Source organism: Oncorhynchus tshawytscha, linkage group LG14 (genome assembly GCF_018296145.1).
Source record: "Oncorhynchus tshawytscha isolate Ot180627B linkage group LG14, Otsh_v2.0, whole genome shotgun sequence".
Taxonomy (NCBI): domain Eukaryota; kingdom Metazoa; phylum Chordata; class Actinopteri; order Salmoniformes; family Salmonidae; genus Oncorhynchus; species Oncorhynchus tshawytscha.
In genome coordinates this window covers 1,646,441-1,671,496 of record NC_056442.1, presented here as the reverse complement: position 1 = coordinate 1,671,496, position 25,056 = coordinate 1,646,441, and the positions used below count along the sequence as shown (strand labels likewise).

General features: G+C 44.1%; 3 protein-coding genes across 6 annotated transcripts in view; 1 reads left to right on the top strand and 2 right to left on the bottom strand.

The window, feature by feature from the left end:
• The first annotated feature begins 5,563 nt into the window (after positions 1-5,563).
• On the top strand, positions 5,564-7,302 carry LOC112266339 (inhibin alpha chain-like). The gene is made up of 2 exons (XM_024443725.2): positions 5,564-6,178; positions 6,379-7,302. Exons 1-2 carry the CDS (start codon positions 5,863-5,865, stop codon positions 7,119-7,121), a joined length of 1,059 nt encoding a protein of 352 aa, XP_024299493.1. The 5' UTR covers positions 5,564-5,862; the 3' UTR covers positions 7,122-7,302.
• A 162-nt stretch (positions 7,303-7,464) lies between these two features.
• On the bottom strand, positions 7,465-17,159 carry LOC112266338 (gap junction gamma-1 protein). Its single transcript, XM_024443724.2, is given in 6 exon segments — positions 7,465-8,750; positions 9,031-9,738; positions 9,923-10,151; positions 10,353-10,480; positions 10,483-10,633; positions 16,926-17,159. Coding segments are annotated over 5 exon segments (1,188 nt in total). The 5' UTR covers positions 10,592-10,633; positions 16,926-17,159; the 3' UTR covers positions 7,465-8,736.
• A 4,388-nt stretch (positions 17,160-21,547) lies between these two features.
• LOC112266340 (serine/threonine-protein kinase 11-interacting protein) overlaps positions 21,548-25,056 on the bottom strand; it is a 53,420-nt gene continuing 49,911 nt past the window's right edge. For 3 of the 4 annotated variants that reach the window (XM_042296724.1, XM_042296726.1, XM_042296727.1), the window contains exon 26: positions 21,548-22,690. In XM_042296724.1, the coding sequence (XP_042152658.1) occupies positions 22,550-22,690 (141 nt within the window). In that variant the 3' untranslated portion in view covers positions 21,548-22,549. The remainder of the gene's footprint in view (positions 22,691-25,056) is intronic. The other variant, XM_042296725.1, reaches the window with a different exon arrangement.

The window sequence follows — 25,056 nt, the reverse complement described above, 5'->3', positions numbered from 1 at the left end:
AGTTTATCCATCTATCACACGAACTTGGACACAGACCGCTCCCTGCTAACTGGCCAACAGTTTGGTAAATCATTTATGTATTTGATGAAAGTCGGGTTTTGCGGAGGTTTAAACAATATTTAGGCCTATAACTTTGCCGGTTGAAGCGGTTGGCCTTAAAGTCAAAACGTGTGCAAAAATGTATCCTTTCATTTTATTGCCTAAACATTTATTGTCTGAACTTCGCTAAAGATACCTTTGTATAAACTATACTGTAACAGTAGTCCTGTGCCTGACCTACATGTATTGTATATTTTCGTATAAAACAATTGTTTATTTATGACAAGAAATAAGTTGCGCGCTACTATGGAAATTGGGCTCCTCCATGCGCTCCTTTATTACGACGTTTCGTTCGTAATAAACAACCAACAACCGTAGAATTGGAACTAAAACGTTTAGTTTGCTTATGGACGAAAGCTGGAATAGCTGTTTTAAATCGGCAAACCTCCATCCTCATTGAAAACGTTGAATTAAATCTTAATGCCTAGGGATAATTTGGATAACTGAGTGTATTTTAGGCTACTTAATTTAAAAAAAATTGTATTGAACATTTTACTGTTAAAATTAACTGATCTGGGACTTGGACATTTTTTAAAATGCAAATTCAACTGCTTGTAAAGTAAAAACACAATTTCCCCACCTTCAGGTATGGATAGCATTCAATCTCTGTCTCCATAGTGACAGTTCAAGTCTCCAACATTTCAAGTCTTTGGTCTCCAGGGAAAACCACCCAGCCACAGCTCCATCTAAAGCCTCCAAAGTCAAAGTCAAACCTCTGAAAGTGCTAAAACTGCTAACTTACGTCGCCCTTCAAAACCCAAAAAGGCTCAAGCCCTCTGGGAGTCCATCCTGTTTCTGTAAGAAAACAACCCTGTTCTGTCAACAGAATGATCCCAAGGATGGTTGTTAGTCCAGACTCACAGAGCCCAGGCCCATCCCAGAGTGCTGTGCAGCAGCTGGGCGACAGTGCCAGTCATGCAGAGTCCCCAAAGCCCAAGAAGCCCAAATGGGTCATGAGGATCAGAGCCTTAAAGGACCCTGATACCCTCCCACCGAAGAAGAAGCGACAGAGGAAGACGGAAAAGAGGCCTGCTGTGCCTGCCATGACCACTGGTTGGTCAGATGAGGCGTCTGGCATCAGGGAGCACAAAAGAGCAGCCAGCCACAGTGAAGGAGGAGATGGAGACCTCAGTTCACCACCAACCAAACACTCCACCAGCCAGACAGAGCAGGGAGCTATTGTCTCTGACACTGATATTCACTCCTGTGTGTTTGCACCCACTCACCTATTCATGCACACATATGCAATGTCGCCCACTGAGAAGAATGAGTGTTAAATTTAGGACTTTATGATTTTATAAAAAATTGTAAAAAATGTTGCATTACTCCTGAGGATGTTTTTATTCACTATCTACTACTACTACTTCTTCTACTAATACTACTGTTATTTCTGCTACCACTATAACTACTGCTGCTACTACTACTACTACTACTGTTACTGCTGCTACTACTACTACTACTACTACTGCTACTACTACGACTACTGCTAGTACTACTGCTACTAAAACTGCTGCTACTACAACTGCTGCTACTACTACAACTGTTACTGCTGCTGCTACTACTGCTACTACTGCTAGTACTGCTGCTACTACAACTGCTGCTACTACTGCTACTACTGCTAGTACTGCTGCTACTACAACTGCTGCTACTACTGCTACAACTGCTAGTACTACTGCTGCTACAACTGCTACTACTACTACAACATCTCTCTATATCAGTGTAGGCTTCTGAGGGGAAGGCGGCTCATAATAATGTCTGGAACAGAGCAAATGGAATGGCATCAAACACATGGAAACCATTCCACAGATTCCGCTCCAGTCATTACCACGAGCCTGTCCTCCCCAATTAAGGTGCCACCAACCTCCTGTGCTCTCTCTCTCTCTACACTGAGTGTACAAAACATTAAGGACACCTGCTTTTTCTATGACATAGACTGGCCAGGTGAATCCACTTCAATCAGTGTAGATGAAGAGACGGGTTAAAGAAGGATTTTTAAGCCTTGAGACAATTGAGACATGGGTTGTGTATGTGTGCCATTCAGAGGGTGAATTGGCAAGACAAAATATTTAAATGCCTTTGAACAGGGTATGGTAGTAGATGCCAGGCGCTCCGGTTTGTGTCAAGAACTGCAACGCTGCTGGGTTTTTCACACTCAACAGTTTCCCGTGTATCAAGAATGGTCCACCACCCAAACGACATCCAGCCAACTTGACACAAGTTTGGAAAGCATTGGAGTCAACATGGGCCAGCATTCCTGTGGAAAGCTTTTGACACCTTGTAGAGTCCATGCTCCGATGAATTGAGGCTGTTCTGAGGGCAAAAGGGGGGGCAACTCAATATTAGGAAGGTGTCCTTAATGTTTTGTACACTCAGTCTATATCTATCTCCCACTTTCAATGTCCTAGACACATCAGATAACACTGAGGTTGGGCGGAAGTTTTGGCAGGATAATGAAAACCTGGCAATTTGCAAACACTCATGACTATGAACAGAGCACCCTCATGGAGCTGAGCCCCAGCTGTGGTAAACTAGTAGACAACTGGTAAGTTCAGACCATCTTCTGGCCACCTTGTTGTACTGCAAGAGACCTTGAAACAGCCCCATGAAAATAATACATTTTTTAAAAACTAGGCAAGTCGGTTAAGAACAAATTCTTATTTACAATGACGGCCTAGGAACATGAGTTAACTGCCTTGTTCAGGGGCAGAACGACAGATTTTTTACCATATCAGATTGGGGATTTGAACTAGCAACCTTGCATTTCTAAGTGTAAAATTCATGTTAAAATGCTCTAACCACTAGGCTACCTGCCGGCCCCAAACATGAGATGGATTCCAAACTAACAGTTACTTCCTACCTTCTATCCTAGATTACTTGTCCTCTTGAAATGTTCTTGAGGATCATGTTGGGATTTCAATGCAATCATAGGACAAAAATACAGGACAGTCACTGGTGATGATAAGAACAGCAGCATGGGAACTACAGTAGCTATGAGATATGTACCCTGGCTGCGGTCTATAAACTAGTTCCCCAGGCCTGACTAGAGACATGTGTTGCTCCATGACTCCACTCTAGTCACACAAGAGAGCTGACAATGGTACAGATAATCTGTCAGAGAGTTGGTGAGTTACGCAGAAGACTGCCCGTCTGCCTGGCCAGTACCACTTTCAGAGTTGGCCAGCACAACCTGGGGCTTACCTTAACTCTCTCTATATAGAGAGAAGGACGTGTTTGCAAGAGAACGATTGTGTGCTTCCGAGGTTATTGTATCTCGGTCTGGTATGTTTATTCCCCACTGAGACAAGCTGTAATATCTGACCTTGTCTATGAAACTGTATTCTATAATTGCACAGATGCAGGCAGGCAGAGCCCCAAAGGCTGGAGTTGGATGAAGAAAGCATAATTGTTATTATTTTCAAAGACACATTAACACACACACACACATTTGTTTGGTGGGAAAGCAGGTGCTATGATGAGGGACATACAGTGGGGCAAAAAAAGTATTTAGTCAGCCACCAATTGTGCAAGTTCTCCCACTTAAAAAGATGAGAGGCCTGTAATTTTCATCATAGGTACACTTCAACTATGACAGACAAAATTAGAAAAAAAATCCAGAAAATCACATTGTAGGATTTTTAATGAATTTATTTGCAAATTATGGTGGAAAATAAGTATTTGGTCAACAACAAACATTTATCTCAATACTTTGTTATATACCCTTTGTTGGCAATGACAGAGGTCAAATGTTTTCTGTAAGTCTTCACAAGGTTTTCACACACTGTTGCTGGTATTTTGGCCCATTCCTCTATGCAGATCTCCTCTAGAGCAGTGATGTTTGGTGCTGTTGCTGGGCAACACGGACTTTCAACTCCCTCCAAAGATTTTCTATGGGGTTGAGATCTGGAGACTGGCTAGGCCACTCCAGGACCTTGAAATGCTTCTTACGAAGCCACTCCTTCGTTGCCCGGGCGGTGTGTTTGGGATCATTCTCATGCTGAAAGACCCAGCCACGTTTCATCTTCAATGCCCTTGCTGATGGTAGGCTTTGTTACTTTGGTCCCAGCTCTCTGCAGGTCATTCACTAGGTCCCCCTGTGTGGTTCTGGGATTTTTGCTCACCGTTCTTGTGATCATTTTGACCCCACGGGGTGAGATCTTGCGTGGAGCCCCAGATCGAGGGAGATTATGAGTGGTCTTGTATGTCTACCATTTCCTAATAATTGCTCCCACAGTTGATTTCTTCAAACCAGGCTGCTTACCTATTGCAGATTCAGTCTTCCCAGCCTGGTGCAGGTCTACAATTTTGTTTCTGGTGTCCTTTGACAGCTCTTTGGTCTTGGCCATAGTGGAGTTTGGAGAATGACTGTTTGAGATTGTGGACAGGTGTCTTTCATACTGATAACAAGTTCAAACAGGTGCCATAAATACAGGTAACGAGTGGAGGACAGAGGAGCTTCTTAAAGAAGAAGTTACAGGTCTGTGAGAGCCAGAAATCTTGCTTGTTTGTAGGTGACCAAATACTTATTTTCCAACATAATTTGCAAATAAAATTCATAAAAAATCCTACAATGTGATTTTCTGGATTTTTTAAAACATTTTGTCTGTCATAGTTGAAGTGTACCTATGATGAAAATTACAGACCTCTCTCATCTTTTTAAGTGGGAGAACATGCACAATTGGTGGCTGACTAAATACTTTTTTTGCCCCACTGTACACATCTGTTGGGTTCATTATGATGAAAAATAAATCATAATGAACCTTTATTTGATCAGGGAGTCCTACTGAAACCAAGGTGTCGTCTACAGATGAGCCTTATGAAATGACTACAGCAGCACTGTGAGTTCACGTGTGATTACTGTTGTGATCTATTTGTAACACTTTGTATCTTCTAAGGGGGTTGCAAAGGGTTCATGAGTCGTTTATATAAACAGTTATAACACATTAGTTCAAACTGTGGTTCATTTTCAATAACTGACCCCAATATCTGTTTATGTTTGAGTCATTCAGCAGACACTCCTATCAGGAATGACTTACAGTGCATTCATCTTAAGATAGCTAGGTGAGAAAACCACTTAGATCCTGTAAACCATTCCATTTCAGACACCTCTTTCAATCATGTCTTATCTGGACCTGGTGTTTTGTCTAATACTTCTCCTCTGCTGAAATCTCCTCACACCTCCGACACTAAATACACACACTATGTGTATTAAATAAAACCTTATCACGAAGGAAAAATACCTCAGAAATGGTTTCAAAGTTTTGCTACGGTCCACTTCACAAAACAGACAAATCTAGTACAGTACAAGAACAAAGCGGCCCTTACCGCAAAACGCAGACTGATCAAATACATTGTAACTTCCAATCACCCACAAGGTCATACTCTGAAGTCCTTCCTCTGGATAATGACTGCATAACAATAACATAGGGCTCTCTCTCACTCCCTTTTTCTCCAGTGTCTAGATAGGCAAGGGTAGGAGGCAACATTATTCCATGACAAAACAATGGATAAGAGAGACACAGTGCTCTGCAAATAATACAGGACTTCATTGACATCACTTTCCCACCAGGTCAGGACAGAGAAGGATCTACACTACTTCACCTCATCTACTAGAAGTTTTGGCACAATCAATTGACCCATTTGGTCACATTACCAATTATTAGACAGGGATATTTGACCTACTTGGATTAGTCAATCTCAAAGCACTTTTCCACCTCGATCTACATGCTTCACAACCCTCCTCTATAGACTGAAGAGATCTGAACCATGCAGAGTGGTCCTTCTACCGTCCTCTCCTGTGCCCTGCTACTCCTGTGGACCCAGACCCTGACCCAGGCCTGCCAGGGGGACGAGCTGCCTCGTGACGTGGTGTTGGACTGGTTCAAACAGCGCCTCCTGGATGGGTTAGGGCTGGAGCAGCCCCCCGAGCCCAGCCACCAGGCCCCTGACGGGGGCAGAGAGAGAGCAGAGGCAGGGCGAGGTCACCGGAGGTCCACCAGGGCAGGGAGGGCAGCCTGGGCACAGGACCACAGGAGGCATCACCAGGAGAGCCATGAGCAAGTCATCCTCTTCCCCAACTCTGGTGAGTGAGAGTCCATATCCCTCTTTCTCCTTTTCTCAAGCTCCGATGCCCTGTTCCTTTTCCCTTCTCTTTAGTCAATCTCTCTTCACTAGTTCACTCCAAACGTGAAGTATGTCAGATATTTTTCCAGACAACAACTGTAGGTTGTTTCCCCATCGATTGACCTGGTCTTATTTCCACTGTCTGCCTTGTTTTTCCAGACTCTACCTGTGATAGCTCAGACTCCCCATCAGAGGAGAGAGCCACCAGCCACTTCACCTACTACTTCCAATCCTCCCTTGACAACCAGGAGTCTGCCATCACCTCAGCCCATTTCTGGTTATACGCCGGCGAGGGGGCCAGCAGGAACATCACCCCTCTCTTCCTCCTCACTTCAGACCATCAACTCCTCCAGGTGGCAGAGTTTCCAGCCAAGACCACCGCTGATGGCTGGACCACCTACCACTTCGAGCACCACCTCCTCACCGCCTTGACCCAAGGCCCCTTCGTACTCCAGGTGCGTTGCCCCGCCTGCAAATGCCACGCAAACGAAGCCGACAAAATGCCATTCCTTCACCTGCACACCCGACCTCACGGCCCAGACCGCTCTCCACGGCGAGCGGCCGCCACCATTCCCTGGTTCCCATCGTCCATCGACCTGATGCGGCCATCGCAGCAGAAGCCAGAGTACAGTGACTGTCAGCGGGAGATGATCAACATCTCGTTCCAGGAGCTGGGCTGGGACAACTGGATCGTTCACCCGAAGGTTCTCAACTTCTACTACTGTCATGGCACCTGCTCGGCTTTGGACCGCACCACTGCTATGCTGGGGATCAAACAGTGCTGCGCTCCGGTCCCCGGGACCATGAGGTCACTACGGTTTACCACTATGTCTGACGGAGGGTACTCCTTTAAATACGAGACCCTGCCCAACATCATACCAGAGGAGTGCACCTGTATCTAGGCCTAAAACCTCTTGAGATGGGCTCCGTTTTTCCAAGTAAGATTAATAGTTATGCTGGTGTAATCTAGGCCAGGGCAACTGTCTTCAGAGAACACCTAGGCTAGACCTATAACTGATAGGCCTGTATTTGTTATGCACCAATATTAATAGAACAAAATAAAGTTTGTTATTGATAAAGCTACACAAGATGCATTTTTAATCAAAATAATTTAAGAAACTGAAATGGGTGTGCAGTGTGTTCTTCCTTCTTGCCACAAGAGGGCAATGCAGACTCAGATGGTGTTTTAAAAGTAGCGAGGTCTACAGTGAAGTAATGATTCAAAACAAAGACATTGCAAAGTCATTCTGTTCAAATATATTTATTCATGTATTTCTATGAAACTAAACTCTACAGTTACAAAAACTACAAAACAATGTAACAAAAATACTACAAATATTGAAAAAAAATAGAATGATATTTTTGTACCGAATTTAAAAAATGAAATGAACACAGCGCACGACATGATCGTTTCCAGCTCAACCATTTCAAAGAACCATCACATTATGACAGATAAGCTAATGTTGGTGCATTTGCCTCCTTGGAATTCCAGTACAAACATAAAAAAGTTTAAACAAAACAACTCACCGACTAGCATGAACAAAAGGAACCAGGACAGGAGCAAAATGACAGGTACAGGAGGACTACAGGTGTTTCAACCGCATGGAAGAACATTTATAGGCATCACAGGATTCAAGCATTTCCCAGGTATTTATCACATTTGGCCAATTTGTTGGAATGACTAATATACAAGGCTTTAACAATGAGTGGAGTCTCATGGAATGTCAAAACAATTCATTTTTAATTACTAATCCTCTGAAAAAAGTAGTACAGTTAACGTCCAAGATGAAGTTAAAAGCGTTCGCTAAAGAACTGCACTTTCAGAAAACCTCCCACCACCTTGTATACAACACACATACATGGACACAGAAACATCCTCTTAGTGTCTGTGCAAAAGGACATCCCCCGCAGGCAAGTGTTCATTGTGGTTCACTCTGTATCCAGCAACAACAAGCCCTGGCATAACATGTGCAGTAAATGCTTTTAAGACTTTGTTGAGCCTCGCTTTTAAAATTGGACCGACTAGTAAACTTTGTCAATAGAGAGGAGGGGGGTAAATTAAAGCTTAAAGTGGATGAGAGCCAGTCACCTGACAGACTACAGAAACTGACTGGAGAACACTTTGGAAAAGAATGACTGCGGAAAAAATTGAAACAAAAATGGACAAACCAAAACGGGGTGTCGACTACATCTAGAAGGCTGTGCTTCAGCGACAGGCACTGCCAAAGTAGGGTGTGGGGTTTGGGCAAGCTGAAACTTGAGACCAAAGGATTTGGAGGCACTCAAGTTGAATGAGTCAGACGCTAAGGAGATTTGTACTGTAGCTTTACGGAAGCTTGGGCAGCTTTACATTTAAGTTGTCCCTGGCCCTTAATACTGCAAGGCCCTCCATCCCTCACACAACCACACTCTTCAGTCTCTCCGCTGGCTGGCTGTGTTCCCATGTGCTTCCCCATCCGTGGAGGGCCAGTTGGGAAGAGAAAGCAGGCAGGCAGGCGAGCAGGCATTAAGCAGGATTCAGGCATGTACTCCTGAGGGAACAACATGTTAGACAGGAAATAGAGGGATCTCTAGGTTCTCTACTACTTCATGGGAACAAACAGTACTGTGGGGTTATATTAGGTTAATGTCATTCTGTACAGTCATTCAAAATGGCTTAAGGAATCTGGAACAGGTTCAAATAAACACAATGTCTGAAAAATACATATGACACCTTCTTCAATCGCTCTTTCGTAGGACTGATAAAGCTAGAAACCTTCCTTCATATTGTTTTGACCCGTTCAGCAGTCAGATACTATTTGACATCCTTACCTTTCTCCCTGGCCGCCGCCTGTTTCTCCTGAGCCAAGTTGAGTCTGTTCTGCTCTGCAGCCGTGGTGTTGTTCTCAGGACTGCTGCTCCGTGACGGGGACCCCTGGCCCTCCTCGTTCTGGTAGGCCAAGTCCAGGTGCTGCTGGGCCATCTTCAGGTGCTTCCTCAGCCTCTCCAGGTCTCTGCTGGACGCCTCGTCCCCCAGGCTCTCCCTCCCATAGTCCCCCGCCAACGGATCCCTGAACTCTGCCTTCAGCTTGCCTGCCGGGTCCTTCTTCCCCAGGACCGTGTGGTACCCTGGCGGGGCCGTGGGTCCATGGCGGGAACTGCAAAGGGACCCCCGGGCCACAGGGGGAAGAGCCGGGGTGGGGTGGCGCCTGGCGCGCCCGCGGAGGGTGTCTCGGACTCCGCCGACACCGAGATGGAGAATCTCCAGGAGGGTGAGTGTGGTGCAGAGGAGAGACACCACGTACATGACCAGGAGGAAGATAGTCTTCTCGGTGGGCCGCGAGACGAAGCAGTCCACCGTATGCGGACAGGGAGAGCGCGTGCACACGTAGAAGGGCGCCACCTCGAAGCCGTAGAGGACATACTGGCCTAACAGGAAGGCCACCTCGAAGGCGATGCGTGAGATCAGCGAACACACGTACACCTTCATCAGGCCGTCACGCGCGATCCGCCGCCGACCGTCGTGCTTCTTCACAGAGCCTGGAGACGAGGCAGAGACAAACTAACTCACTGACAGCAAGCCACAGGGCAAGTCAAAGTAAAGGGACGGGTGTGATCCACACACAGATTTAAAGTCAAATAAAAAGCCATTTCTCTGGTGACAACTTCATAACCAGTGTGAATGAAAAGAGACAGTTTGAGGAGAAGCTGTGCCTCGCCCTACCTTCTGTCACCTTCTCTTTGTCCTTCACCTCGATCTCCTCAGTGATCATGGGGTCCTCCTCTCCGTTGTCCTCTGCCTCCTCGTAGTCCCGCTGTGCCCCCCGGGTCACGATGGGCATTCTCCTCTTCCCGGCGCGATGAAGAGGTCGGTACTCAACATCGTCCATGCGGGCGATCTTGTGCATGGCAAAGCCCAAGTACATGATGGTAGGGGTGGTGATCAGGATCACCTGGAGGAGAGAGGGAGGGAGTGGATGGTAGACAGGGAATTCACAGTCCCTGAGCGATTGCTTACAAAGACATAAGCAGTTAATGGTTTGTTTGTGTCAACAGGTTATACATCCCATCTGTTATGGCTACACACACACACACCTTATAGTTACTTCACCCTACCTTGAGAAAACATTTCCATATGCTTGACTCAGTCTCACCTGGAAGATCCAGAAGCGGACGTGTGAGAGAGGAGCGAAGGCGTCATAGCAGACGTTCTCACACCCGGGCTGCTGCGTGTTGCAGACGAACTTAGCCTGTTCATCGTAGTAGATGGTCTCGCCCCCACGGCCGTCAGCACGATGCGGAAGATGATGAGCACAGTCAGCCAGATCTTCCCCACAAACGTGCTGTGGTTGGAGATCTCATCCAGGAGACGCGTCAGGAAGCTCCAGCTCATGATGAGGCCTCAGCAGACACCTGGCCAGGAGCCCTCTCAGCTCTGGGGGGGGTGATGTTATTTTCAGTGTGACAGTTACCTGAAAAAGCGGTTTCTGGTGCACCTGGCTCATCTTCAGATTTTCAAAGAAAGAAAGAACACCCTGATCATCATGTCAGTTATGGAGGTGGGACGAGTGTTAGGAGCAAGAGGATAAGCTGGATTGGTTGAAACCAGTTCTTATTGACCCCTGAACATGAATTGACAAAACAGTTAACTGAAAAGGCTACTTCCTATTCCTGAAAGGGAATTTGACTGAATTAAAAATGGCCTCATTGACCCCAACCCCACTCTCTAGAAAAATAAAACACTTGTGCCCCCTATTGATCAAATCAAATATTGCTCCACTCCATCCACAACGTTCATAAATGATGAGCCATACGTGCATATAAAAGGAGGGCACAGGGAGGGTTGGATGATGACACACTCCCAGGTTAAATATTATTATAGGAACCAGAAGAGCAGGCGCCAGGTAGAATATAATGACCTAGTGGGAGTACTGTGGTAGAAGTATCACGAGATGAACGTGTTGCAACGTCCATGTCTCACACCCAGGCTTCAGATCTATGGCCATAGGTTTCCTTGTGAAGGATTTAACAAGTGTGGTTTCTGGTTTCACAATATGCTTTTTGCTGTGATGTAAAAAGGAGGTTGTTCATTTGGAAGCACAATAAAAAAAAGTTAAAAGGTAATTTTTATAGACTGAACTGCTAGTGAACCATGTATACTGTCCGGTGGACCGGCCCAACAAAAATAGATTCTTGACAGTAGAAAAAGACCAGGTCAGTCCATACTGTATCACGTGGTACCCTAGTGGATTGTGGTTCCCACCTACATTCTTACAACGCCCTGTCATTCCAAACCCCAGCCTGCTCACTACCACCTCTAAAGACTGGGGTCGGCAAGTCACAGCAAGCTGGGACTTCACACTGGGGAGAGAGGATGGTGCGGGTCAGAGAAGCAAGGCAGACCAGATGGGAAAGCTTAGCAGCAGCAGGATAGGAAGACAAAGGACTGGAGGGGGTCAGCCTGTAGAGTCACAGTATTTACCAGGACAGTGAATTATGCTAGATGAGGAGGTAGGTCAAGATAGAAGCTACTGCAAGGAAATAAATTGTCCCCAGTAAAGTGTGTACAGACATTTCAATGGCATACTGTGTACACAGTGAGCTCCAGAAGTATCAGGATAGTGGGATTGTTTTGACTCTGTACTCCAGCACTTTGGATATGAAATGATAGTGACTGAGGTTAAAGTGCAGATGTCAGCTTTACTTTGAGGGTATTATTGGGTGAACCATTTAGAAATCACAGTACTTTTTGTACATAGCAGCGCTATGTACCCCCCCCCCCAATTTAAAAAAAGTATTAGGACAAATGCACTTATGTGTATTAAATTAGTAAAAGGTTAAGTATTTGGCCCTATATTCATGGGGCGGCAGGGTAGCCTAGTGGTTAGAGCGTTGGACTAGTAACCGGAAGGTTGCAAGTACAAACCCCCAAGCTGACAAGGTACAAATCTGTCATTCTGCCCCTGAACAGGCAGTTAACCCACTGTTCCTAGGCCGTCATTGAAAATGAGGATTTGTTCTTAACTGACTTGCCTTGTTAAATAAAGGTTAAAAAAATAATAGCAAGCAATGAAAACATCAAGCTTGTGACTTTAGAAATGTGTTGGAAGCATTTGCTGTTTGTTTTTGGTTGTTTCATATTATTTTGCACCAAATATTAATGAATGGTAAATAGTGTATTGTGCCATGAGTCACTTTTTATAAATATGATACGTTTCTAAAGCGCTTCTTTAATGTGTATGCTACCAGGATTACGGAAAATCCTGAATGAATCGTGAATAATGATGAGTGAGAGAGAAAGTGAAACAGAAATATAATGCACATCATCTGCACTTTAACCTCAGTCATTCCATCATTTCCAATCCAAAGTGCTGGAGTACAGCAGCAAAACAAGAAAATGAGCCACTGTCCCAAAACCTTTAGCGCGCACTGTATTCAACATGAACCTGTCTAGGAGTGTTCATCTAAAATCAACAGTCATCATTACTCATCTTCATCAAAGACCTCCATTTACCTTGCTGACTTTCTAGGTGTTCCAAGAAACAAGAACTAGCCCTTCTTTCCCACACTAGTCATCTCTGGTTTCAAATATCCCAGAATACATGTGGGTGAGGTGACACGACAAAGTCCTGATCTAGTGCCAGTACCTGAGGGCATACCTCGCCAATCTGCCATCCATGGCATTGCCAGGTCCTCTCAACTTGACTTTGGGGGGCTGCCCGCTTTTCCGGAATGGGTGCAGTAAGCCGATTTAACAGGCCTATTTGACCATCATTCTGTACAACTGAATCAATGTCTTTCCTAGTTTACCACTGCAAATCTGTGTTAACAGTTAACCCGTGGCAGTTAACCCGTGGCAGTTAACCCGTGGCAGTTAACCCGTGGCAGTTAACCCGTGGCAGTTAACCCGTGGCAGTTAACCCTACACATTTTCACTGGACAATGTTTGTTCTTAAAGATCACATGAAATGGAAAAAGTAACAACTTGTCTTAATACAGTATAGTAAATACTTGGAGAGAAAACTTCCAGAACTGTTCACATTAAAATGTACCTAAATCAACCCAATCATGATGGAGTTTAGAATCAGTTCATTTAAAATTGTAGTTTCAAGTAACTTTAAATAATATTCTAACATTAAAGATGAAATGTTCTGTAGGAAATATAATCATATATTGTTACAATGAATATTTTAGATCATTGGGGCAGAAGTAGTGGTATCAGACTCTTGACACGGTAACAATATGAGATCGGCTGGTTTATTCTTCTGTGTTTTTGGTTGAAAGTTTGTTTTAACACACAGGTGCAAGTGATCTCCTGTTAGTAGATATGCAATGGACCCAGCATATTTAAACTGGCTAAACAGAACCTAGATTAGCACTCCTACTCTGAGACACTATGAATATGTTCAGTGACAATCTCCTCAGTGATCTGATACTGGATCCTCTCCATTTCACAGTGTACTTTGAGAACACAACAGCCATTGAAGATGACAGGTATTATCTAGCCATTGTCTAAAATGTCTCAGGTAATTAGAACATCCAATGTCACATAATGGTCCATGTAATCAAACCGCTCTTCAAAACAAAAAAACACTGTCCCAGCAGCCTAAGCATTGTGCAAGAAAATGGGTCAGCCAGCTCTCTTCTGAACTTCCTTCTGGCTTTGAAAAGCAATGCCACCTTCCCAATGCGTACCATTTCAGCTTTGGTCAATTGAAGCCTAGCCCACAGCTAACAGGCATGCTGCACTGCTCATGCCAGCAAAAGCCATGTGTCCAGTTAAGTTCCTCCAACACAGGAGAGAATATTAAACCAGGCCAAAGAAACACTGGCATCCTATACAGCAAAAAGGCCATCTAGGATATCTAGTGAAGAGATGTAAACAAGTGGGCAGTCAGGGAGTTTGATTAAGCTGAACCACGGTGCACCGGTCTATGGCCCGTGACGTGAACGGCAAAAGAGGTGAGGGAGGAGCGCCGTTCTCAACTCAAACAGTAATCTGCACCGTTTTAGGCATGTTGTCAAGGCAGCAGCATGGTGCATCAGAAACATATTTCCTATAAAATATACCCTACCGGTCAAAGGTTTGGGGTCACTTAAATGTTCTCATTTTTGAAAGAAAAGCATATTTTTGTCCATTAAAATAACATAAAATTGATCAGAAATACAATGTAGGCATTGCTAATGTTGTAAATGACCTTTGTAGCTGGAAACAGCTGTTTTTTATGGAATACCTACATAGGTGTACAGAGGCCCATTATTAGCAACCATCACTCCTGTGTTCCAATTATAATTTTAAAAGGCTAATTGATCATTAGAAAACACTTTTGCAATTATGTTAGCACAGCTGAAAACTGTTGTTCTCATTAAAGAAGCAATAAAACTGGCCTTCTTTAGACTAGTTGAGTATCTGGAGCATCAGCATTTGTGAGTTCGATTACAGGCTCAAATGGCCAGAAACAAAGACCTGTCTTCTGAAACTCATGGACCACTTAATGGACCAAAAACATTTGCTTTTCTTTTAAAAACAAGGACATTTCTAAGTGACCCCAAACTTTTGAATGGTAGTGTTGTTCGAATTTTTTTTTTAAACTACACTGAACAAAAATATAAAGGCAACAATTTCAAAGACCTCACAGAGTTACAGTTCATAAGGAAATTGGTCAATTGAAATAAATTAGGCCCTAGTCTATGGATTTCACATGACTGGGAATACAGATATGCATCTGTTGGTCACAGATGCATATGGGCCTCAATACCTCTTCACGGTATCTCTGCATTCAAAATTGCCATCAATAAAATGCAATTGGGTTCATTGTCTGTAGCTTATCCCTACCCATACCATAACCCCACCATGGGGCACTCTTCACAATGTTGACATCAGTAAACCACTCGCCAACATGACGCCATTCACGTGATCTGCGGTTGTGAAGCTGGTTAGACGTACTGCCAAATTCTTGAAAACGCAGGTGGCCTATGGTAGAAAAATTTACATGCAATTCTCTGGCAACAGCTCTGGTCTATATTCCTGCAGTCAGCATACCAATTGCACCCCCAAAAAAAAAAAAAAAATATCTATGGCATTGTGTTGACAAAACTGCACATTTTAGTGGCCTTTTGCCCCCATCACAAGTTGCACAGGGTGTTAAGGATTGTGCCGTTTAATCGTCCATCCACCTGACAGTTGTGGCATATCTTGGCAAAGAAGAAATGCTCACTAACAGGGATGTAACATTTGTGCAGAACATTTGAAAGAAGCTTTTTGTGCATATGGAACATTTCTGGCATCTTATTTCAGCTTATGAAACATGGGACCAACACTTTTCATGCGTTTATATTTTTTTGTTCGGTGTAGTTTATTGGGGAGGCAGATAAAGCATTTATCAAAATCAATCACTTTTGCACGTGAAAACAGAATCCTACTCATTACTCCATGTGTTCACCTACATCACCTTGGTTTTGAGACATCTTCAGATGCTAGAGCTGGGCACCTGGCTCACGCCCAGGTGGTAACCGGATCCAAGACCAATGTAATCACTTCTAACCCGATGCAAACTTCTTCCACCAAGGCAACCCGGACAACCTAGGCCTGGCATTCAAATTAAACCCAAACAGCAAGAGAACACTAGACTAAATGGACCAGTAAAGATGGCCACCTGATAGGCTAACATGTGGGTGATATTTGAAAGGTTCACACACAAAAACAGTTGAGGTGTGAGGGCAAATAAGCCTACTAAACACTTCAAGCCCTCAAAATCAACAACTGACCAAGACAGAGTAGCTCCTTCTCATCTGGACCAAAGCTCATCCTAGGCTACTGAGCCAGCAAAGGAATGTGGTTAATTACAAGTCAGTGAAGTAAAGAGGGGGATGGGAGTTGAGCAGTGCAGAAGGCCTGGTAGTGAAGGTATCCGGTCAAGGTACAGCGTGTTAACATTCCTTGGCCTCTAACCAAAAACAGAGATGGCCCATGGTGTAGGCCGAGGGCACATGCATGAAACCACTGACTGCATGCTGTCGGTCACACATGGCAACCAATAAACCTACAAACACCAGTCATTGAACTTCACTATGTCACTCATAGAACGGTGACTGTATGATGTGGACTGTGTAGAAGGCCAATGAGCCGGAGAATTTAGATAAGGCTTGTTTACTCACCATCAAGCGTTTCATTAGCGACTAAATTGGCTACACGCGTTAAAATGAACTGCTTAACGAGGGGTTGATATCTCGATTGATAAAAATAACTGATGTTAAGATTATCGAGATAATGAAGGTCTAAACAAAGTTTGACATCATGGCTGGAAGGCGTTTGGTTAAAAAAAAAGTGATGGAAAAATCCATCAGAAACATTGGCCCGTAACCGTTGTTGATACACTCAGCAAACAATATTAAAAAACTTGATTCCGGACAACCATTTCATTGTAAATTCTGAATTTAGATTAAATTAATACAAAAGAAGCAAACCTACGCGCCTTGAGTCAAATTGCCCAAGAAAAGCTAAAGATCACACGATTGTAGCTTCGCTGACTGCGCGCACACAACCGTGGTAATTTAGGGGACAAAAAAGTATCGTTAAACTTTGAGCAAGGATTGATAGGCAGCAACTTGTGGAAGTAATACATTGACACTAGTAAATTAAACTGCGTGTAAAGTTACATTGAGCGTTTGTGAACCATGTAAAAAAAACATCTCAAAGGATTATGGGTCTCCTCGCAAAAACTCACCTTTAAGGCTCAAAACTGTCCTTCTTGTTTTCAGCCTTAATTCCCCTCGTAGCCTCTCCAAACTATCAACAACTGTTCTTTCTCCTCCGCGGCTCTTTCATAAAACTACAACCCCCTCTTTTTTAACCCATTCGGCGCTTTGTAGTACCATGTGACCCCTGCATCCATGTCGGGGCCCCAAACACATTCATGCAGGACAAAAGAAGAGTCCCGAAATCCCTTTTCTCCTCCTACCATACCTCCACGTAACCCTGCCCCGTTTAGGAGGCCCTTAACTGAAACGTGAGATATACTAGCTGACTAGATACTGTTTGCTGTTTACTGTAATTAAGTTCACACTTTTTAAAATATAATTTCATTGCTATTCTCAGATTAATTAAAGAAAGCCAGAGATTTAGGAAATAGCCTTTTATAGCCTCTACAATCAAAAAACACAATAGGGAGGTGCCGTTAAGGATCTGCTTTAACTTTGAGGTAGTTATATTGAGGTAGTTAGTTATACATGTCACAATTTATGTCACAATTTTTTAACCTTTATTTAATTAGGCAAGTCAGTTAATTAAGAATAAATTCTTATTTTCAATGACGGCCTAGGAACAGTGGGTTAACTGCCTGTTCAGGGGTAGAACGACAGATTTGCACCTTGTCAGCTGGGGGATTTGAACTTGCAACCTTTTGGTTACTAGTCCAACACTCTAACCACTAGGCTACCCTGCCCCAGCTGCTCCCTGTCTGTCTTGTTGGTTGTGTAGATAGGGAGAAAGAGTATGCTATAACAACATGCCCCCTGCTGTCCCTATCACACAGTTGTAGAGCTGGACCAGAACCAGATCGACACTCAGCTCAACACTGTGAGAGAATGGCTGTGGGATTCCACAGCAGCCCAGCTGTGTGCCTGTGTCCAGATGGCCAAAGAATGTCCACTCTAGTTATGTAGCTATGTCTAATATGTATCGTAAGTCTACTGGGGAAATGGCATATGCATTTCTGTCACTTGTAAAACTAATAATATCCTAATTGATAGCACAGGGGGTTGGTGGCACCTTCATTGGGGAGGACGGGCTCGTGGTAATGTCTGGAGCGGCGTAAGTGGAATGAAATACATTAAACACATGTGTTTCCAGGTGTTTGATGCTATTCCATATGCTCCGTTCCAGCCATTATTATGAGCCGTCCTCCACTCAGCAGCCTCCACTTATTGATAAGATTGTGTATCGTGTGTCATACATAGCAAGATGCCAGTGATTCAATGTCTACAGCATCTTGAACCCAAAAGCATACCTCCCAAGTGAGTTTGATAAAAGTAGAATAGAAAATTCCAATCTTGAGTCGAAGCACCTGTTGCCTGAACTCAAGCTTGGTATTTTGGCTGGTCTCAGCGCACATGCTCTCACAATTAAAATGGGCTGTGTGTACACATTCCTCCACTGTTAAAACCTTTAAATTCACACATAACAGCTTGCATAGTGGTGCCAACATCCGATGTTTGTCATATATGGTATGGTAATAGACCGGTCCCACTGTAACGTCCACAAACCCGGAACCCATCTATCACAGGCTTATTTGCCAAACAAAAACCTTGTTTGAAATAACAGGAGACAGATTTAATAGGGTAAGTGCTGCTGGAGTTTATTGGAACAATACAGAGTACCTACGTCAAACATGTGGGCGTCATGCAAGACAAAACAGGTCCGCTAATGTTGTTTACTACAGCTGGTTTATTATGCCATAGGTGTGATAATCAAAAGCATAATCCACTCCTACTGAATCTCTTTAAAACACCCTCCCCACCCTTACAAGAAAATATTGCAGTTATGAAACTGCAGTAACTGCAGTCGACTGAGGTATTTTGGATAGAGTAATTGGAGAATAACTGCAGTTCTACTGCACTGTAACTGAAGTTACACTGCAAAATTACTGCAGTAAAAAAAACGGTGATATTTTGGATGCAGTATTTGCAGCATACTGCAGGTAGACTGCACTTTAACTGCAGTTATACTGCATTGTATTGCATTCTGACTGCAATCTTTTTTCTTAAAAGGCACTGGGTAAAGACATCAGTTCAATGTTTAGTTTTGATTTACATTTGGTTGAGTTGTAAACTAATGTGAATTCCACATGAAATCAACAAAGCATGTCACCATGTTATTGGATTTATGTTATAAGTTAGGAGGAAATTCCCTTTACAGTGATTACTTTTTGCAAATCCAATCGGTTTTCACTTTTTTTATTTATTTTTTGGTAGGTTGATACGTTGATACAACCCGTTTTTACCCAGTGGGTCTTTAACACGTTTCCTGAACAGAGTCCCATCCCATCTTCACAGCCAGGAAGGGCTCGTTGCCATCAACAAAGCCCTTCCAAAAAATGATTGCAGTTTTGAAACTGCAGTAAAAGTGCAGTAACTGCAGTTGACTGTGGTATTTTTAACACAGTAATTGCAGAATAACTGCAGTTCTACTGCACTCTTAACTGCAGTTACACTGCACAATTACTGCAGTATTTTATTTATTTTGAATGCAGTATTTGCAGCATAGTGCAGTTATACTGCACTCTAACTGCAATATTTTTCATGGGGGGGGTGTATTTACTACTTACAGGTGGTATGTTGACTCTCTCTGGTGTCATTCACAGTGCTCAATAAGGAACTGTTGGTCTTAACTCTGGAAAAACAAACAGAAGAAAGCCCCCTCCCTGCATGGCAGTGACAGCAGGACTGGGACACTGCTGTCTTCTCCCAGGGGTGGGCAACGCTTGAGTAGCATTGCCAGAGCAGTGTCAAGGGCCCCAAGAATGTTGCAGGAAGTGTGTATGTTGTGATATTTAACACTACTATCCCAATCCGTCTCACGCAAGTAGAGAAAATGTCCCCACATCTTCATCTCCACGTGAATGTCAGTCTATCACCTCTGGGTCTTTTACGCAGTCAGTTGAATTAGTGTCTCCTTTGGGCAACTGTTGGTCCGTACAAATGAAGTCTTAACATTTTGACGTATGTGCCTGCCAGGTAGATCGGATGTATTACATATCTGGTGCTGTGTTCCCCTGTGTTCCCTACCATTTGGGGGGGGAGTAGGACATCAAATAACAGTTCTTTATTAGCCATGTGGTGGGTTGATTAGTAGAGTTGTGCGTCGCAGATGTTTTATTTCACATTTTAGTCATTTAGCAGACACTTGTCCAGACTGATTTATAGTACCAAGTGCATCCGTTTTCATAGTTTTTTTTCGTACTGGTCCACCATGAGAATTGAATCCACAACCATGGCATTGCAAGCACCATGCTCTACTAACTGGGCAAACAAGAACTACTTGAAAATGTTAAATCGGTGTGTACAGGGGTGTGGGGGCTGTGCTTCGGCAAAGTGGGTGGGGTTATATCCTGCCTGATTGGCCCCATTCAGGTGTAACATTGGACGGGGTCACAGTGTCTTGCGACCTGTCTCAGTCCCCAGGATCTATGCTGCAATAGCCTATGTGCCAGGGGACTATCATCAGTCTGTCTTGCCTTATCTGATGTACTGTGTGTTCTTAGGCATGCTCTCTCTATCAGAGGAGGCTGCTATAGGAGGACAGGCTCATAGTATTGTTTCCATGTATTTAGTAGCATTCCATTCTCTAATTCTCCTCCATCTCTCTATGTCTCCCGTCCTGGAGGACCATGCCTCAGGACTACCTGGCCTGACGACTCCTGGCTGTTCCTGTCCCGTCCACCTGGTCGTACTGATCCAGTTTGTTCTGTGGTCCTGACTGCTGCTGTTGACCCCTGACCCCGATTCACCGGCCACTCTCTCTCATCTCAGAACACCTGGTCATGAAAAGCCAACTGACATTGACTCCCGAGTTGTTGAACTGTTGCCCTCTCTATAGCCACCATGGTTATTATATGACCCTGCTGGTGATCTATGAACGTTCAAACTTCTGGAATGAATGGCCACATGTACTCTTAACTCCCCACTCGGCCCAGCCAGAAGAGAACTGCCATCCCCTTTGAGCACGATTCCTCTCCAGGTTTCTTCCATAGGTTGCCTCCTTGTAGGGAGTTTTTCCTAGACGTTGTGCTGCTTTCTCTTTGGAGATTTGGTCCTGACCAATCTCTCCCTGAAAGGAAATCATTTAACATCGAGGGTTTTAAAGTGCTTCTTTCTTTCCTTGTGAGCCCTGACATGACAGGAATGGATAGACAGACTATCAGTGTAAAGGTTAAGCCTATAGTACACATGAATCTATTTCAAAGCTTCGTGTAACCTTTCAGAATTTGTATTCCTCCTATGAAAAATGTCACTTGGTGTGGAAATGTTCTTGTATTACACAATAAAATCTTAGGAATTGTCAAAGTTTTCATTGAAGAACCACAAGGGGTTCTGATGGGGCAGAAAGTGATGATTATTGGTAGTTGTGTGGCCACGTGGATGACTGGAGGATTAACGTGACGATGGGGATGGGGGGGGGTGCATTGCTGCGGTTGTGGTTGAGGTTGGGCTGACTGTGTGAGGACAATAAAAAATTTAAAAAACTTCAGAACTACATGATTACAGAGGGAAAAGTAGCTATTGGAACTTTCTCACTGTGAAAATGAAAGAGTTGGACAAACATGTGGAAATACAGTGTCATAAGAGGATGTATTTGTACCACAGATATGCATTTTTATTTAAAGTATAAAAAGCTATAGTTTTTTATCATTGATTTGCTGACGGTAAATAAATTAAGTTACACACATCTTTTTGTCATCCACTTCTACACATCTTTTCATCTGTCTACATCAAAAATAGCATTCACTTGACATTCACAATATAGTTATGCTAATACCTCTAGTGCAGTTTAAGACTATACATTTTAACAGACAGCCACAAACCAACTAACATCTCCCACTTTAAAACAGGTCAGTCAGAACCCTGCCCTTTCACATTCCCTATCATGCATATTCTGCACTTTTCCCAAGGATACAGAACACAGATACTGTCCCGGTTCATTGCCTTTGGCTGCAACTCTTCACTTGGGTTACTTTGGCCTTCGGTTGCCCTTTTCCTTTACATAATCACAGTGTTTAGAGACATCAAAGACCCTGATTAAAAAGAAAATAACTAAGAGGTGTCACATCAGAGGTGTCCGGAGCGGAGCCTCACAGGATGGCTAGAGAGCCTTGTGCCGAGCGTGTGATGTCACAACTCACTGTTCCAGTCCCGGGACTCCTGATGAAGTCACAGTCCACTGAGCTTCAGAGGAATGGACTAACCTCCTTGATAACACACACACACACACAATTACCCCTCAACTCACATTTTTGCTTAAACCCTTTGTCCCTCCTTATCCTGTCCTCACCCCCTTGAAAGAAACACATGATTCCCCCTCACCCCTTTCACATATTCAAGGTGCATTAGAACGTAGCAGGACTGGCAACACCACAAGGCACTCTCCCTGGCTGGCTATACTGGCAGGGTTAGAAAATGGACGGGATTCAGATGAGGCGTTAACAGATCAGTGCTTTTGTAAAAGTGAACAAACATGAGGAAATCATAGTTGGCTTCAAACCAGGTAAACATACTGTCCTATTGAGGGTCAAGTCTGACAGTGAAGACAGACAGACCCACACTCACACACAGTTGGAAGGGTGGATGTTTTCCCTCAGGCTGGTAGGGTGAGGTTGGTGATGGCGAGTTTGACTCCGAACATGTTCTCCCATTGTGTTCTGACCCAGACCAGCAGGTCCTGCACCAGCTCTGCACTGTCAGAGTGCAACGACCACGTCTTCTCCTCCTTCACTATCTGCACAGGAAACACATACAGACACTCATGCTCAAATCAAACTTTATTTGCCACATGCGCCGAATACAACAAGTGTAGACTTTACCGTGAAATGCTTCCTTACAAGCCCTTAACCAACAGTGTAGGTCAAGAAGAAGAAAATATAAAATATAACACAATAAGAATAACAAGGCTATATACAGGGGCACCGGCACCGAGTCAGTGTGCAGGGGTACAGGCTAGTTGAGGTAATCTGTACATGTAGGTTGGGGCGAAGTGACTATGCATAGGTAACAAACAAACAGCGAGTAGCGGCAGTGTACAAGGGAGGGGTCAATGTAAATTGTCCGGTGGCAATTTTTATGAATTGTTCAGCAGTCTAATGGCTTGGGGATAGAAGCTGTTGAGGAGCCTTTTGGTCAAAGACTTGGCGCTCCGGTACCGCTTGCCGTGCGGTAGTAGAGAAAAGTCTCTAACTTGGCTGACTGGAGTCTCTGACAATTTTCTGGGCTTTCCTCTGACACCGCCTATTATATAGGTCCTGGATGGCAGGAAGCTTGGCCCCAGTGATGTTCTGGGCTGTTCGCCATACCCTCTGTAGCACCTTACGGTCAGATGCCATACCAGGCAGTGATGCAACCGGTCAGGATGCTCTCAATGGTGCAGCTGTAGAACCTTTTGAGGATCTGGGGACCCATGCCAAATCTTTTCAGTCTCCTGAAGGGAAAAAGGTTGTGTCGTGCCCTCCTCACGACTGTCTTGGTATGTTTGGACCATGATAGTTCATTGGTGATGTGGACACCAAGGAACTTGAAACTCTCGACCCACTCCACTACAGCCCCGTCGATGTTGAGCGAGGCATGTTCGGCCCGCCTTTTCCTGTAGTCCACAATCAGCTCCTTTGTCATGCTCATATTGAGAGAGGGCCTATAGGCCGTCACATCGTTGTCGGTGATTAGGCCTACCAGTGTTGTGTCGTCAGCAAACATAATGGTGGTGTTGGAGTCGTGTTTGGCCACGCAGTCGTGGATGAACAGGGAATACAGGAGGGGACTAAGTACACACCCCTGAGGGGCACCAGTGTTAAGGATCAGAATTGGCTGACGTGTTGTTTTCCTACTCTTACCACCTGGTGGCGGCCCGTCAGAAAGTCCAGGATCCAGTTGCAGAGGGAGGTGTTTAGTTCAAGAGTCCTTTGCTTAGTAATGAGCTTCATGGGCACTATGGTGTTGAATGCTGAGCTGTAGTCAACGAACAGCACTCACATAGGTGTTCCTTTTGTCCAGGTGAGAAGGGGCGGTGTGGAGTGCGATTGAGATTGCGTCATCTGTGGATCTGTTGGGGCAGTATGTGAATTGGAGTGGGCCTAGGGTGTCCGGAAGGATGCGGTTGATGTGAGCCATGACCAGCCTTTCAAAGCACTTCATGGCTACCGATGTGAGTGCTACGGGGCGGTAATCATTTAGGCAGGTTACCTTCGCTTCCTTGGGCACAGGGACTATGGTGGTCTGCTTGAAACATGTACACACACACACACACACACACACACACACCTATATCATGCGGTTTGGTACACGGCAAAGAATGAGTTGCTGACCATTTCAACATTTTTGGAAGTGATGGAACAATGCTTGAAAGTGTTGATTGTTTGAAATATCTGGGTTTGAGGATAGATTCTGAATGATTTTTTGGACAGCATATAGATCATATTATAAAAACAACATTTTTCAAATGTTAAGATCAAACTGTTTTTTTTAACTAATAGAAACATCACCATGTGATGACATTTGTAAATATCTACCGGTACACTACCGGTCAAAAGTTAAAACACCTACTCATCCAAGGGTTTTTCCAAGGTATTTTTTTTTGTTGTAGAATAATAGTGAAGACTCAAAACTATGAAATAACACATATGGAATCATGTAGTAACCAAAAAAAAGTGTTAAACAAATTTAAATATATTTTACATTTGAGTTTCTTTAAAGTAGCCACCCTTTGCGTGAATCAGGCCTTCATGGTCGATTCGCTGCAAAGAAAACACTACTAAAGGACACCAATAATGAGAAACACGAGCAATGGACATTAGCCAAGTAGAAATCTTTCCTTCGGTCTGATGAGCCCAAATGTAAGATTTTTGGTTCCAACCGCCGTGTCTTTGTGAGACGCAGAATAGGTGAAGGGTTGATCTCCGCATGTGTGGTTCCCACCGAGAAGCATGGAGGAGGAGGTGTGATGGTGCTTTGCATGTGATACTGTTGGTGATTTTAGAATTCAAGGCATATTTAACCAGCATGGCTAGCACAGCGATACGCCATCCCATCTGGTTTGAGCTTAGTGGGACTATCATTTGTTTTTCAACAGGACAATGACCCAACACACCTCCAGGC